A 17,604-nucleotide genomic window follows, 5' to 3' on the forward strand; every position below is an offset into this window, starting at 1 on the left:
GCTCCGCTCCGTACACCTCGTACACACACAGCTCCACTCTGTACACCTCGTACACACAGTAAACCCCTCCTGACCCCACACATAAACTTCTCCTCATCCAGCACCATGACAACCAGCACAGCAGAGTCCTGCATACACTGAGGCCCCTGATCATGTGACCCCTGACTCCTCCCCCCTGTGACCTCATCACGGGTCCTGTGCGCACAGAGCAGCCAATGCCAGCCATAAGCCATATATGTGGAGTGCAGCTCTGCGGGTGGAGGTAGGTGCTGATGCCCCGTTATTCTCTTTGTGCAAGTAGGTGCTGGAGAGTCCACGCCAGAACTGTAGCAGGTAAAGACCCCAATATCCACAGGTGTCCCTTCTAATTGGGGGGAAACTATCACCTCTAATAATCCTCGGACAGTTCTGACAAACACGGAAAAGTGCCCCTCTATGAATTCACAAATGGTGTGGGGTTGTTATAAAATGTTATATTTATGTTCAGTTTGTTTTTATTGATCAATTTCGAAAACACAAAAAAGTAACATACGACCAAATATATTATGATCAAATGAGTCACGCAGGACTCAAAAAAACTTGTAATGGTAACAATATTCAAGCAGAAATATAAACAGGTCGCTCAACATTGCAGCTCCAAAACAAACTACCTAAATTTTAATATCAGCAAATGAAAAATGATTCTGAAAATTCCAACATTAAGGTTAGAAGGAGTAAAAAATATATAAGTAAATAGAATTGTTAGGGAGGATTCGAAGGGAGGGAGAAGGGGTACGGAAAAAGGGAGGGAAAGATGAGGGAAATGAGGCGAAAATCTTGAGGTAAGCACACGGCAACAACCCAGAAACACTTCACGAGTGTCGACCCATCAATTGGAATAGTTTATAAAAATCCACTCAGTCCTGAAACAGGATCCAGTCGCTCTAAAATGTTATATTTAGGGGGGCTTTGTGTTGTCTCCTTATAAGAATCACAATGGTTTTGTTGCTTTTCCGCTGATAGATACAAACGACCCAACTATGAAAGACGGGAACCAAGGAAACATGTATTACTCTCATAGTACAGTGCCTCTACACAGCATAATGTTCCCACAGTAGTGTTTTTCATGTAAAATATGGAAGCATGCTTAAAAAAAAAATCATCAAATCCCAGGGAAAAAAATGTTGTACGTGGAGACATAATTATCATGTAACTCCTATCTTGTTGTTCTTACAAAAAAAGCTTTTAAAAAAAGCCTCAAACTTCTGTGTGTGTGAATCAGAGCTGAGATCTAATGTGATAGAAGATTACAGTGCGGAGAAGACGGGAAACCTTCATATAGACGGCCGGTGGTGATGGAGTCAGTGACGGACTCTGGACAAATATGTTTCTAGAGCCGTAGAAGATGAAGATGTCGTCCTCATCATGAAGTAGTTATTTCTCCTGTCACGTGTAATGAATATCTCCTGCAGTATTGCTAAAGCCGATTCCAGTGTCGGTAAATGAGACGAGAATTAGCGTTATGGAAGATGAGTCTATGAGAAACGTATTCATCTGCCGACTCCGAGGAAGAAACTGCTTGTTGTCTGTGGCCTAAATATATAGGTTTTATTAGTAGATGTAAAGAAGAAAACTAAATACTGTAAAATAATAAATCTCCTCATATGTTTCCCTTATTATCTCCAGTAGTTGTATTATTACACAGGATTTTTATGATGTTACATCGGCTCATCTTCTTCTCATTCAGGTCTCTACAATATCGGATCCTCTCAGTGATGATCTTCTATAGAAGAGAATCACAGATGGATATGGACAAGATGGCGGAGAGGATATTACACCTCACCCTAGAGATCCTCTTCCGGCTTACTGGAGAGGTGAGAGATTTTGATGACGTCACATTACATCTTTCTTATATATGGGAATAACAGATGGACAGAACTGGAGAAGTGAGGACTCTGGAAATGTCTGTAGTGAGATGTATTAATCTTTTTCTCCATAACCAGAATTACACAGTGGTGAAGAAGACCTCTAGTGAGTGGTGCCAGGACCCTGTGTCTGAGGGATGTGGAAAAACCCTGAGCCCAATCACGGGGCCTCCACTGCACCGCCTGATACATGAGGACATCAATGACCAGAAGATCGTAGAACTCACCTACAAGATGATTGAGCTGCTGACTGGAGAGGTGACACTGCTGGGAATGCTGGGACATTATACAGTAACGCTATGAAGGGATCAGGGGATGACGGTATCATTGTGTGTGTCAGGTTCCTATAAGGTGTCAGGATGTTGCTGTCTATTTCTCCATGGAGGAGTGGGAGTATTTAGAAGGATATAAAGATCTATACAAGGACGTCATGATGGAGGTTCCACAGCCCCTCACATCACCAGGTAATAGACAGGACTAAATACACATGGCCTATAATTATCTGTATGTAAAGAATGAATTCAGTCCCTGTATGTGTTTTCTCCAGATCTATCCAGTAAGAGGACAACACCAGAGAGATGTCCCCATCCTCTTCTTCTGCAGGACTGTAAACAAGAAGATCCCAATGTTCCTCAGGATCAACAGGTAGCTGGAGAGTTGTCTCCACTATGATGTGTAGGCAGTTGTGAAGGTCTTGTGCTCAGTCTTTTTATCCACCATTCTTATATGTTTTATACAGTGACATGTAAAAGTTTGGACACCCCTGGTCAAAATTACTGTTATTGTGAACATTTAAGCAAGTTGAAGATACAATGATCTTTAAAAGACCTAAAGTTAAACATGACACATTTCCTTTATATTTTAGGCAAAAAAAATATAATCTTCCATGTTTTAATAATTACAAAAAGGAAAATGGGCTGATGCAAAAGTTTGGGCACTCTTGGAGATTTGAGTGCTCAGATAACTTTGACCAAGGTTTCAGACCTTGATTAGCCTATCAGGGTTATTGCTTGTTCATGATCATCGTTAGGAAAGGCCAGGTGATCCGACTTTCCATTCTTTATAAAAACCCAGCCTTCTCTAACCTTGTGCCTAGCGCTCTGAAAGTGAAAATGGTGGAGGCCAACACAGAAGGAGAAGGCTATAAGAAGGTTGCAAAGCGGATTCAAGTTGCCCTTTCCTCAATTCAATAAAAAATGGCCGTTAACAGGTACAGTGGATGTCACGGGGCTACAGCAACAGAGAGGTTCCAGAGAACCGCAGCGCTCTGGTACTCGTTCACACACAGTGAACAGAAGCTCTTCTACTGTATTCTGACCTGGCTGCTTTGTGCCAGCAGTGCAGGAGTTAACCTTGTTGCTGAGTTGCTGTGAGCTGGGTCTCTCAGCTGAAGTGGATTTTGTAATCTCCTCCTCTATATAGACCCAGCCTTGATTACAGCTATTGTCAGTGATCAGTTCTGCTGCCTGGCTTGGAGGTTTGTTGTGAATTCTGTTGTTAAGCTCCCTCCTGTGGTCATGAATGGTACTTCGGCTGGTTCTGTCCATGGGCTTCCTCTGGTGGTTGTGAGTGGGGCTGCGGCTTCTGAGGTTCCTTCCACAGGTGACGAGGTTAATTCGTTAGCTGGCTGCTCTATTTAACTCCACCTAGATCATTGCTCCATGCCACCTGTCAATGTTCCAGTATTGGTCTAGTTCGCTCCTGGATCGTTCTTGTGACCTGTCTTCCCAGCAGAAGCTAAGTTCCTGCTTGTTTTTCTCTGTTTGCTATTTTTTCTGTCCAGCTTGCTATTTTAATTTGTTGTCTTGCTTGCTGGAAGCTCTGGGACGCAGAGGGAGCGCCTCCGCACCGTGAGTCGGTGCGGAGGGTCTTTTTGCGCCCTCTGCGTGGTCTTTTTGTAGTTTTTTGTGCTGACCGCAAAGTTACCTTTCCTTTCCTCTGTCTGTTCAGTAAGTCGGGCCTCACTTTGCTAAATCTATTTCAGCTCTGTGTTTGTAATTTTCATCTTTACTCACAGCCATTATATGTGGGGGGCTGCCTGTTCCTTTGGGGAATTTCTCTGAGGCAAGGTAGGCTTAATTTTTCTATCTTTAGGGCTAGCTAGTTCCTTAGGCTATAAATAAATATCCAGGTCTTTCACCGGGAAGGAACAACCACGGGAAGGGCAGCATCCAAAAAGGAAAACCACCTATGCCAAAACATGGTATCCATCCACAGACGACTGTTTCAGGGTATTTGCCCCTCATCAGTGTGGAGTAGGAAACTGGCTATTAGGAGCAGTGCCTAGTAAAAGGACTATAAACATAAGGATGAATGACCTCGGGGAGATCATAGTAACATAGTAACATAGTAACATAGTTAGTAAGGCCGAAAAAAGACATTTGTCCATCCAGTTCAGCCTATATTCCATCATAATAAATCCCCAGATCTACGTCCTTCTACAGAACCTAATAATTGTATGATACAATATTGTTCTGCTCCAGGAAGACATCCAGGCCTCTCTTGAACCCCTCGACTGAGTTCGCCATCACCACCTCCTCAGGCAAGCAATTCCAGATTCTCACTGCCCTAACAGTAAAGAATCCTCTTCTATGTTGGTGGAAAAACCTTCTCTCCTCCAGACGCAAAGAATGCCCCCTTGTGCCCGTCACCTTCCTTGGTATAAACAGATCCTCAGCGAGATATTTGTATTGTCCCCTTATATACTTATACATGGTTATTAGATCGCCCCTCAGTCGTCTTTTTTCTAGACTAAATAATCCTAATTTCGCTAATCTATCTGGGTATTGTAGTTCTCCCATCCCCTTTATTAATTTTGTTGCCCTCCTTTGTACTCTCTCTAGTTCCATTATATCCTTCATGAGCACCGGTGCCCAAAACTGGACACAGTACTCCATGTGCGGTCTAACTAGGGATTTGTACAGAGGCAGTATAATGCTCTCATCATGTGTATCCAGACCTCTTTTAATGCACCCCATGATCCTGTTTGCCTTGGCAGCTGCTGCCTGGCACTGGCTGCTCCAGGTAAGTGTATCATTAACTAGGATCCCCAAGTCCTTCTCCCTGTCAGATTTACCCAGTGGTTTCCCATTCAGTGTGTAATGGTGATATTGATTCCTTCTTCCCATGTGTATAACCTTACATTTATCATTGTTAAACCTCATCTGCCACCTTTCAGCCCAAGTTTCCAACTTATCCAGATCCATCTGTAGCAGAATACTATCTTCTCTTGTATTAACTGCTTTACATAGTTTTGTATCATCTGCAAATATCGATATTTTACTGTGTAAACCTTCTACCAGATCATTAATGAATATGTTGAAGAGAACAGGTCCCAATACCGACCCCTGCGGTACCCCACTGGTCACAGCGACCCAGTTAGAGACTATACCATTTATAACCACCCTCTGCTTTCTATCACTAAGCCAGTTACTAACCCATTTACACACATTTTCCCCCAGACCAAGCATTCTCATTTTGTGTACCAACCTCTTGTGCGGCACGGTATCAAACGCTTTGGAAAAATCGAGATATACCACGTCCAATGACTCACCGTGGTCCAGCCTATAGCTTACCTCTTCATAAAAACTGATTAGATTGGTTTGACAGGAGCGATTTCTCATAAACCCATGCTGATATGGAGTTAAACAGTTATTCTCATTGAGATAATCCAGAATAACATCACTCAGAAACCCTTCAAATATTTTACCAACAATAGAGGTTAGACTTACTGGCCTATAATTTCCAGGTTCACTTTTAGAGCCCTTTTTGAATATTGGCACCACATTTGCTATGCGCCAGTCCTGCGGAACAGATCCTGTCGCTATAGAGTCCCTAAAAATAAGAAATAATGGTTTATCTATTACATTACTTAGTTCCCTTAGTACTCGTGGGTGTATGTCATCCGGACCCGGAGATTTATCTATTTTAATCTTATTTAGCCGATTTCGCACCTCTTCTTGGGTTAGATTGGTGACCCTTAATATAGGGTTTTCATTGTTTCTTGGGATTTCACCTAGCATTTCATTTTCCACCGTGAATACCGTGGAGAAGAAGGTGTTTAATATGTTAGCTTTTTCCTCGTCATCTACAACCATTCTTTCCTCACTATTTTTTAAGGGGCCTACATTTTCAGTTTTTATTCTTTTACTATTGATATAGTTGAAGAACAGTTTGGGATTAGTTTTACTCTCCTTAGCAATGTGCTTCTCTGTTTCCTTTTTGGCAGCTTTAATTAGTTTTTTAGATAAAGTATTTTTCTCCCTATAGTTTTTTAGAGCTTCAATGGTGCCATCCTGCTTTAGTAGTGCAAATGCTTTCTTTTTACTGTTAATTGCCTGTCTTACTTCTTTGTTTAGCCACATTGGGTTTTTCCTATTTCTAGTCCTTTTATTCCCACAAGGTATAAACCGCTTACACTGCCTATTTAGGATGTTCTTAAACATTTCCCATTTATTATCTGTATTCTTATTTCTGAGGATATTGTCCCAGTCTACCAGATTAAGGGCATCTCTAAGCTGGTCAAACTTTGCCTTCCTAAAGTTCAGTGTTTTTGTGACTCCCTGACAAGTCCCCCTAGTGAAAGACAGGTGAAACTGTACAATATTGTGGTCGCTATTTCCTAGATGCCCAACCACCTGCAGATTTGTTATTCTGTCAGGTCTATTAGATAGTATTAGGTCTAAAAGTGCTGCTCCTCTGGTTGGATTCTGCACCAATTGTGAAAGATAATTTTTCTTGGTTATTAGCAGAAACCTGTTGCCTTTATGGGTTTCACATGTTTCACTTTCCCAGTTAATATCCGGGTAGTTAAAGTCCCCCATAACCAGGACCTCATTATGGGTTGCAGCTTCATCTATCTGCTTTAGAAGTAGACTTTCCATGGTTTCTGTTATATTTGGGGGTGTGTAACAGACCCCAATGAGAATTTTGTTACCATTTTTCCCTCCATGAATTTCGACCCATATGGACTCAACATCCTCATTTCCTTCGCTAATATCCTCCCTTAAAGTGGACTTTAGACAAGACTTTACATAGAGACAAACCCCTCCTCCTCTCCGATTTTTACGATCCTTTCTAAACAGACTGTAACCCTGTAAGTTAACTGCCCAGTCATAGCTTTCATCTAACCATGTCTCGGTTATTCCCACTATGTCAAAGTTACCTGTAGATATTTCTGCTTCTAATTCTTCCATCTTGTTTGTCAGGCTTCTGGCGTTTGCGAGCATGCAGTTTAGAGGATTTTGTTTTGTTCCAATCTCCTCGCTGTGGATTGTTTTAGAAATGTTCTTACCTCCCATCTGAGTATGTTTTCCTGGGTCTTCTTTGTTCAAGTCTAATGTTTTTCTTCCCGTCCCCTCTTCTTCTAGTTTAACGCCCTCCTGATGAGTGTAGCGAGTCTTCTGGCGAATGTGTGTTTCCCAGGTTTGTTGAGGTGTAGTCCATCTCTGGCGAGGAGTCCATCGTACCAGTAATTCACACCGTGGTCCAGGAATCCGAATCCTTGTTGTCTGCACCATCGTCTTAGCCAGTTGTTTGCATCAAGGATCCTGTTCCATCTCCTGGTGCCATGCCCGTCTACTGGAAGGATAGAAGAAAAAACTACCTGTGCATCCAGTTCCTTTACTTTCTTCCCCAACTCTTCAAAGTCTTTGCAGATTGTCGGTAGGTCTTTCCTTGCCGTGTCATTGGTGCCAACATGTATCAGAAGAAATGGGTGGACGTCCTTGGAGCTGAAGAGCTTTGGTATCCTATCGGTCACATCCTTGATCATCGCACCTGGAAGGCAGCATACTTCTCTTGCAGTTATGTCCGGTCTGCAGATGGCTGCTTCTGTGCCTCTCAGTAGTGAGTCTCCCACCACCACCACTCTTCGTTGCTTCTTGGCTGTACTTTTTGCTGTCACTTGTTGCTGTGTGCCCTTTTCTTTTTTGCTTGCTGGTATTGCTTCATCCTTAGGTGTGCCATCTTCATCCTCTACAAAGATTTGATATCGGTTCTTCAGTTGTGTGGTTGGTGATTTCTCCATGGTCTTCTTGCTTCTTTTGGTCACATGCTTCCACTCATCTGCTTTTGGAGGTTCTCTGACACTTTTTTCACCTTCTGTGACCAGTAGAGATGCTTCTGTTCTGTCTAGAAAGTCTTCATTCTCTTTGATGAGTTTCAAAGTTGCTATTCTTTCTTCCAGACCCCGCACCTTTTCTTCTAAAAGGGCCACTAGTCTACACTTCTGACAGGTGAAATTTGATTCTTCTTCTGGTCGGTCTGTGAACATGTAGCACATGCTGCAGCTCACCATGTAGGTTGTCACATCTGCCATGTTGCTCCTAGATCCTGCTGACTTGCTGTGTGTTTTCCTTCTTGTGTAATCTACTCAGCAAAGCTCTCTTGCAATAATATCCTACAGGCAAAAATTACGGCGCGCGGTTTGGCGATGCTTTCCAAGCAGCTGGTCCCGGCTGTACCCAACGATCTTCTAGCTTAGGGAGACTTCGCTTTTCCCAGAAGGCACCTGGAATATGCAAATTAGCCTCCTCAAGCTTGAATCCCTGGTTTGGCGATGCTTTCCAAGCAGCTGGTCCCGGCTGTACCCAACGATCTTCTAGCTTAGGGAGACTTCGCTTTTCCCAGAAGGCACCTGGAATATGCAAATTAGCCTCCTCAAGCTTGAATCCCTGGTTTGGCGATGCTTTCCAAGCAGCTGGTCCCGGCTGTACCCAACGATCTTCTAGCTTAGGGAGACTTCGCTTTTCCCAGAAGGCACCTGGAATATGCAAATTAGCCTCCTCAAGCTTGAATCCCTGGTTTTCAGAGAGCAGATCAAAACATCCAACACCGCGGAGACACCATCACGTGTTTCTCAACGCCGTGATCCAGAACACTGCCCCCATTCCTTATGGGAAATATGCAAATGCATGTAGAAAAGCCGCGGAGACACCATCACCTGTTTGTTGTTCCTTCCCGGTGAAAGACCTGGCTATTTATTGCTTGCGTTGAGAAACACATGATGGTGTCTCCGCGGCTTTTCTACATGTCCGTGTAGGGAGGCATACAGTGCTCTCCTCCAGACATAGCTGTACCAATTCCCAGACAGGTAGTGGCCGCCTGGCAGTAGGTGCGTATAATACCAGTCCTAGGTTGCAAGGTGATCACAAATGCACTGTAAATCCAGATAGCTGCGGGTAGCAGCAAACATCCAAGGGAAACCTTTCAGGGGAGCCAAGGATCAGAAGCATACATCCAGAAAGCTGTGGGTAGCAGTATGCATCCAGGGGAAACAAATCAGAGGATCCCAGGTTCAGAAGCAACCAGCCAAAGGGAAATCCAAGGGTTCAGCATAAATCCAAGGGTTCAGCATAAATCCAAGGGAAGCATTCCAGCGGATCCAAGTTCAGAAGGAGAAGGTACTGGGGAAAAGAAAATTCCTTAGGAGTACCAAAAAAAACTGAGGTTCAGAGAGAAAAAGGTTCACACATAACAAAAATAATTCCAAAATAAAATAAAGTAAAAAAAAAAAACTATTGCTGCTGCAATGGGCTGCCACTAGCACGGCGCCTTATTGTCCTCAACCAGCAGAGAGCAGACAGACACGTCTGCTCTCCTTGGTGTCTGGCTACATATGGCTACAAAATAGAACTCTTTGGCCACAATGATCAAAGGTACCTGTGGAGAAAAGGGGCACATCATTTCAGCAGAAGAACATCTAGCCAATCATTAAGCACGGGGGTGGATCAATCATGCTTTGGGGCTGTGTTGCAGCTAATAGCATGGGGAACATTTCACGGATAGAGTGAAAAATGAATTCAATGACCTTTCAACACATTCTTGTTGCAAATATAACATCATCTGTAATAAAGCTGAAGTTGAAAAAGGATGTCTTCTACAAATGGATAATCCTAAACACATGTCAAAATCCAAAATTGACAACCTCAAAAGGCCCAAGCTGAAGGTTTTGCAAGGGCCCTCTCAGTCCCCTGATCTGAACATCATTGAAAGTCTGTGGCCGAACTCTAAATAGTGCATGAAAGACAACCAGGAATTTCACAGAACTGGAAGAATTTTCCAAGGAAATTGGATGAAAAACTCTGGCTGGCTATAAAACACTAGCTATTGAACCCGTTCTACGCCCGGGTGGCGAGCATTTATATTGGTATATGGTCTCCATCCTGGTATGTGCTGCTCCATCCTGCACCCCCATCCTGTCATGTGCTGCTCCCATCCTGCATCCCCATCCTGTCATGTGCTGCTCCCATCCTGCGCCCCCATTCTGACATGTGCTGCTCCCATCCTGCGCCCCCATTCTGACATGTGCTGCTCCCATCCTGCGCCCCCATTCTGACATGTGCTGCTCCCATCCTGCGCCTCCATTCTGACATGTGCTGCTCCCATCCTGCGTCCCCATCCTGTCATGTGCTGCACCCATCCTGCGTCCCCATCCTGTCATGTGCTGCTCCCATCCTGCGCCCCCATTCTGACATGTGCTGCTCCCATCCTGCGCCCCTGTTCTGTCATGTGCTGCCCTATTCTGTCATGTGCTGCTCCCATCCTGCGCCACCGTTCTTTAATTTGCTGCTCCCATCCATATGCCCCATACGCTGCTCCATAAAGGTTTATGGCCCCCATAAGATGCTCCATAGTATATGCCCCCATACACTGCTCCATAAAGGTTTATTGCCCCCATAAGATGCTCCATAGTATATGCCCCCGTACACTGCTCCATAAAGGTTTATGGCCCCCATAAGATGCTCCATAGTATATGCCCCCGTACACTGCTCCATAAAGGTTTATGGCCCCCATAAGATGCTCCATAGTATATGCCCCCGTACGCTGTTCCATAAAGGTTTATGGCCCCCATAAGATGCTCCATGGTATATGCCCCCGTACACTGCTCCATTATGGTTTATGGCCCCCATGTTCCATAAAGGTTTATGGCCCCCATAAGATGCTCCATACTATATGCCCCCGTACACTGCTCCATTATGGTTTATGGCCCCATAAGATGCTCCATTGTATATGCCCCGTATGCTGCTGCAATATATAAAAAAAACCCACCATACTCACCTATGGTTGCTGGGCGCCGAGTGCTGGGGGGCCTGAGCAGGCGGGGACACCCAACACTTACTATATTCACCTGGCCCCGTTCCACCGCTGCACGCCGCCATCTTCCGGGTCCTCTGGCTGTGACTGGTCAGTCAGAGGGCGGCGCCGGCGTGCATTAAGCGCGTCATCGCGCCCTCTGAACTGAAGGTCACAGGCCGAGGACCGGGAAGATGGCGGCACGCAGCGGTGGAACGGGGCCAGGTGAATATAGCTCACACGCTCCTGGCGGTCCCTGCTTCTCTGTTGGAGATCGCGGTGTGCGTTCAGTGCTTATGCATACCGCGATCTCCTGGGAGCGTCACTCTGTGAGGCCCAGACTGCGCGGGGCGCTTGCGCAGTCTATAAAGGCTTCGGACAGAGTGACGCTCCCAGCGTTATATTATAGATGTTTACAAGCTGTGATACTTGCAAAAAGGACTGCTACTAGGTACTACCCAAACTACTGTCCAACACTTTTGCATCTACCCACTTTCCATTTTGTAATTTTTAAAATGTAAAATATATAAATATTTTTTTGCCTAGAAATACAAAGGGAATGTGTCGTCTTTAATGTTAGCACTTTAAAAGATCATTTCATCATCATCAGCATGCTTAACTGTCTACAATAACAATTATTCTCACCACTGATGCCCAAACTTTTACATGCTACTGTATGAATGAATTCTCCTGCTCACTCTAAGTGTAACAACAGCCTCTAACTGTATGTTTCATTTTAGCTTCTGACAAGGGTAATAGTCCCAACACATTTAGGCCACAACAGTATCTCTTCTGCGAACACAGGCCTTAGCGGGGGGTCTCTGGTTCTTCCCACTAGGCTGCAAGTTCTCCTGATAAAGTCTATCAAGACTCGCTGGTCCATCTTCACTTCACTGGGACCCCTCCTATCTGTTGTACTAGCCTGTTCCAACCTCTGTACTGTACATCAATGCTGCAAGCAACGGCCTGGCTCAATCGAGCCACCAGCTTTTCATTGCAGGAATATACTCCCGGAATCTCCTCACGAATCGTCTGTGCTTGACCAACGGCAGATGTCTCTCGTATCCAAAGTAGTGTGGGCTGGTACTCTGCTCTTACCTGGAGTAGTCTTGCCTGTGAGTCTTGACCAGTTCAGGTCTTGTTCTCAGGCCTTGTGTCACGTTACTGGCGATACAGGACTGAAGGTCAGTGGCCGAAGCAGATGTATACAAGTGACCGGACTGTGGAAAGACCTCGGGAGATGCAATATATGGCAGTGGCAGTTCAATATATCCGCAGATGCAGGGACCAGCCCGAGCCAGGGCCGGCCTGGATCACACACGTGCACAAATTCCGTATGAGCAGCCGGAGTTCAGGGTAGTAGCAGTAGAATGTCAATAAGAAGCAGAAAGATGCCAGCAAGACACCTTCCAACCAGGAGCACAGAGATTGCTTCACTCAGACTGAGCACACAAAATACTCAGCAACAGGAAGCTGCACAGGGCCAGGTATATATAGCAGGTCCAATCAAGCTCAATCAGGGTGGGGACAAATCAGCAGGGCAGGTGATGATCTCTATCCCAGACAAAGTTCATATGGTTTCAGGCAGAAGTCAAGCAAGTTCCAAATAGCTCACCAAGCAAAGGAACAGACTTGCAAACAGAGTCGCAGGTTCAAATCCTAACAATACGCCCCTCTTAATGGCGGCCTCTGGACGCAACTTGCCCAGGCTTTGCAGGATACCGCTGGTGAAATTGTCTAATCAAACAGGGAGCATTGACATTGCCTACTGGTTCCCATGAATTTTCTTCCGTGTCGTAGCCCTGCCATTTGATCAAATATTGTAAACCATTTCTATGAATTCGAGAATCCAAGATCTTCTCCACCACAAACTGCTCCTGTCCGTCCACTTCAATTGAATCGGGAGGCGGAGGGGATCGCTCTGGGAATGGATTGGCTGTGGCGGCTTTCAACAAAGACACATGGAATACGGGATGAATCTTCATTGATTTTGGTAGCTGTAAACGTACAGCCAATGGACTCACAATCTTATTGATTTTGTATGGTCCCACAAACTTCTGTCCTAATTTAGGAGAAGGAATCTTCAATTTCAAATTCTTAGTGGATAACCACACTCAATCTCCAATCCTAAACGTGGGAGTGGGTCTACGATACCTGTCAGCAGCTTTTTTATATTTTTCCTGAGCTTCACTTAATGTGTCTTTCAGGACATTCAGATTTTCCTGTAGGAGAGAGATTCTTTCTGCAACTGCTGGTATTAATGGCGCCACAGGATTCTTGGGAAGGATGTTTGGATGATAGCCAAGATTTGCAAAAAATGGCGTCTGTTTCGTAGAGGCATTCTGTGAATTGTTGTATGAAAACTCCGCAAATGGCAACAAATCTACCCAGTCATCTTGCAGATGGCAAATATAGCAACGAAGATACTGCTCCAGCGTTTGGTTCGTACGTTCTGTTTGACCGTTAGATTGTGGATGATAAGCGGTTGACAATCGTACCTTGATGTCTAGTGCTGAGCACAGACTGCGCCAAAATTTAGATGTAAATTGCACACCTCGATCTGAGACGACTTCATCCGGCACTCCGTGGAGACGAAAAACATTGCAAATTATCAGATCAGCTGTATCTTTTGCCGAAGGCAGACCTGTACACGGGATAAAATGTGCTGCTTTCGTAAGTCGATCCACTACTACCAGAATGGATGTCTTTCCCTTGGAATCAGGTAGATCCACTATGAAGTCCATTGAAATCGATCCCCATGGCCGTGTTGGAATGGCAAGAGGTTGCAGTAGTCCCATAGGAGATACACGTGGGGTCTTATGTCTGGCACAGATGTCACAAGACTTAACGTACTTCTTCACGTCTTCTTGAAAGTTCGACCACCAAGAGAAACATGACAAAAACTCCTGCGTTTTCTGTACCCCTTTATGCCCTGCAACTTTAGAGTCGTGCACTAGTTGTACAACTTTTAACCGAGCTGCTTCTGGCACATATAGTCGTCGACCATCAGTCCATACTTGATTTTTGAAAAATAGGTGTACGTCCCCTGATGGACGTGAGAGAAAAGAGTGTTTCGTATGCTGCTTTCAGATCTTCTAGCAAATCTCCATCATGTATTACTCCCACGATTTTAGTATCGGCCACAATAGGCTTGGGTATTGTTACGAGGTTAACATCACTTGAAAACATTTGGGATAATGCGTCTGCCTTCTTGTTGCGGGAGCCTGGTCGATATGAAATTACAAAATTAAACGGATTCAGAAACAGACTCCAACGGGTCTGCCGAGGAGAGAGGCATTTTGCAGACCTGATAAACTCTAGATTGCGATGATCGGTCAACACCAAAATTTGCTGTGCAGCCCCTTGAAGATGATGTCTCCACTCTTTGAATGCTGATATAATGGCGAGCAATTCTTTATTACCCATGTCATAGTTCTTTTCGGCTAAGGACATACGTTGTGAGAAAAATGCACATGGATGCAGCAACTTCTTTTCCCCTGTCCTCTGAGAGAGGATAGCACCGACCGCACAATCTGAGGCATCCACCTCGATGATGAATGCCAATTCTGGGTCAGGATGGCGTAATATGGGAGCCGTCGTGAATTTCATTTTTAAACGAGAGAATGCTTCTTGCGCCTGGGGAGTCCAGATGAAATTTGCTCCTTTTTTTGTCAGTTGCGTGATGGGTGCCACAATTTCTGAAAATTTTTTAATAAAATGTCTGTAAAAGTTGGCGAACCCCACAAAACGCTGGACCTCTTTCACATTTTTAGGGATAGGCCACTCGGTGATAGCTTGCGTTTTCTTAGCATCCATCCGTAATCCTTGAGGTGAAATGATGTATCCGAGGAACTGGATCTCTTCTCGATGGAATTCACATTTTTCTAATTTAATATACAATGAATTCTTTCTTAAACGTTCTAGCACTCGTCTTAGGTGCGTCTGATGTTCTTCCACAGAGTTAGAAAAAAATCAGGATGTCGTCTAGATAAACGACCATGAACTGGTCCAACAGGTCTCGGAAAACATCATTCACCAAGTGCTGGAAAGTAGCTGGAGCATTGCAAAGTCCAAAGGGTATCACTAGACTCTCAAAGTGTCCATATCGGGTACTGAAAGCTGTCTTCCACTCATCCCCAGGTCTTATACGCACTAAGTTATATGCCCCACGTAAATCTAACTTAGTGAAGATCTTCGCACATCGCACCTTTTCTAGGGTTCCGGGATCAACGGTAAGGGATAACGATTTTTAATCGTCACTTTATTAAGCTCCCTATAGTCCACTACTGGCCAAAGTGTTCCATCCTTCTTTTTAACGAAGAATATTGGAGCTCCAGCGGGCGAGGATGATGGACGAATGAATTTTTTGTTTAGATTTTCTTCAATAAATTCTTTGAGAGCCTTTGGTTCAGGACCTGCTAGAGGGTAGATAGTTCCAAACGGTATAGCCGCCCCCGGGAGTAGCTCTATTGGGCAGTCGTATGGTCGATGCGGGGGAAGTGTATCCGCCCCCCTCTTGTCACAGACATCTAGAAAATCTTCATACACTGCTGGTAGCTGAGGTAATTCTGAATTTTGGGCTGTTTCTAATGTTGACTCACTTGGAACTTCCGCCCGAACGTCCATTACGGGGAAACTGATCTTTTTCATCTCCCAGTCGATGCAAGGATTTTGCTTCTGTAACCAGGGCAGACCTAAAATAATGGGAAAATGTGGGGAAGAAATAATTAGGAATGTTAACATCTCACAGTGCTGTGGCTCAATATAGATCTCCAAAAGTCCTGTCTCATGGTCCACTGGCCCCTAATTCAGTGGAGATCCATCTACTGTCTCCATCACAATAGGTGAACGTCTTTTCTGCACCTCTATGCCATGTTTTTGAGCAAACGCAGAATCCATGAAAGTCCCGCTGGCCCCAGAATCGATCATGGCTGATGCGGTGATCCACATGGAGTTGACCTTCAGTTTAATAGTTACAAAATAATGGGATTCTCGGTTCTCTTTCCTAACATGTGGAGCTATGGATGATATAGACTGGATCTCATCCTTGGCATAATCAGTCTCTGAAATGTAAGACTCCTCGTCGGAGGAGTCGGGGTCCATTATGGCCGCCACCATTTTTCGTGAACGGCTTGTGGGACGACTTGGACAGTTACTCAGAAAATGTCCTGCTTCCCCGCAGTACAGACATAGATTCTCTTTAAATCTTTGATCTCTTCGTTCTGCACTCGCTTGTCTCTGGATCACGTCTACTTGCATCGGTTCTGATTCTGTATCCCGGGGATTCCGGCTAGGCACTTCTTTGATTACCGATGGCAGGGAAGGGTTATATGAGTTTGTTGAGCGATTCATGGAATTCCACTTCTCTTGTTGTCGTTTAGACAGACGAGTATCAATCCGGACGCAATGTTTGATGAAATCATCCAAATCTGAAGGGGTCTCTCCACGGGCAAGTTCGTCCTTTACTGCACTAGAAAGTCCTCTTTTAAAGAAGGTTACTTTTGCTGCATTATTCCATTCAGTGTCGACGGCCCACCTCCTATACTCCATAGCATATTTTGCGACGGGACGTTTGCCTTGTCGTAATGCCAGCAACGTTGATTCAGCTGTAGCTGCACGATTTGGGTCATCAAACATCTGCTGCATCGCCCGAATAAACTCATTCAAATTGTCTAAATGTGCGTCCCGAGTCTCAATCAGAGGATTCACCCAAGCGATCGCTTTGTGGGTTAACAGCATAATGATGCATAACACCTTTGACCTATCGGTCGGGAACTGATTAGGATGTGTATCGAAGAACAGATAGCATTGGTTCAAAAATCCACGAAATTTATCTCGATCACCTCCAAAACGAAACGGTGGCAATTTAGGGGGCCTGTCAGACACTGAGACGGAAGCTTGTCCTTCTAGCTGTGTAATTCGGACAGTCAACACCTGTACCGTATTCTGCAAATCTTGGATAGTTTGTTGGAGATTCTGGACATTATGGTCGTTTTGTAAAATAAATGCGTCCATCCGTGCTTTTCCATTCATCTGTTCGGCGTGCAGATTGGACATTGCACCCTGCAGTTTTCTGACACGTGTCTCCATAGTTTCTGCCCCAGCGGCCTCCATTTTTGGGCTGAGTATCCTGTCACGTTACTGGCGATACAGGACTGAAGGTCAGTGGCCGAAGCAGATGTATACAAGTGACCGGACTGTGGAAAGACCTCGGGAGATGCAATATATGGCAGTGGCAGTTCAATATATCCGCAGATGCAGGGACCAGCCCGAGCCAGGGCCGGCCTGGATCACACACGTGCACAAAGTCCGTATGAGCAGCCGGAGTTCAGGGTAGTAGCAGCAGAATGTCAATAAGAAGCAGAAAGATGCCAGCAAGACACCTTCCAACCAGGAGCACAGAGATTGCTTCACTCAGACTGAGCACACAAAATACTCAGCAACAGGAAGCTGCACAGGGCCAGGAATATATAGCAGGTCCAATCAAGCTCAATCAGGGTGGGGACAAATCAGCAGGGCGGGTGATGATCTCTATCCCAGACGCAGTTCATATGGTTTCAGGCAGAAGTCAAGCAAGTTCCAAATAGCTCACCAAGCAAAGGAACAGACTAGCAAACAAAGAGTC

The 17,604-nt window shown here is 44.9% G+C and overlaps 2 protein-coding genes across 2 annotated transcripts in view; both read left to right on the forward strand.

The window, feature by feature from the left end:
* The first annotated feature begins 311 nt into the window (after positions 1–311).
* Positions 312–17,604, forward strand: part of LOC138663697 (gastrula zinc finger protein XlCGF57.1-like) — a 130,819-nt gene continuing 113,526 nt past the window's right edge. Inside the window, exon 1 of the mRNA XM_069749997.1 lies at positions 312–333. The gene's annotated coding sequence lies outside the window, so the exon portion shown is untranslated. The remainder of the gene's footprint in view (positions 334–17,604) is intronic.
* LOC138667868 (zinc finger protein 182-like) overlaps positions 678–17,604 on the forward strand; it is an 86,912-nt gene continuing 69,985 nt past the window's right edge. Inside the window, exons 1-5 of the mRNA XM_069755950.1 lie at positions 678–703; positions 1,727–1,853; positions 1,983–2,162; positions 2,245–2,368; positions 2,452–2,549. Of these exons, the coding sequence (XP_069612051.1) occupies positions 678–703; positions 1,727–1,853; positions 1,983–2,162; positions 2,245–2,368; positions 2,452–2,549 (555 nt within the window). The remainder of the gene's footprint in view (positions 704–1,726; positions 1,854–1,982; positions 2,163–2,244; positions 2,369–2,451; positions 2,550–17,604) is intronic.

This window comes from Ranitomeya imitator, chromosome 2 (genome assembly GCF_032444005.1).
Source record: "Ranitomeya imitator isolate aRanImi1 chromosome 2, aRanImi1.pri, whole genome shotgun sequence".
Lineage (NCBI taxonomy): Eukaryota > Metazoa > Chordata > Amphibia > Anura > Dendrobatidae > Ranitomeya > Ranitomeya imitator.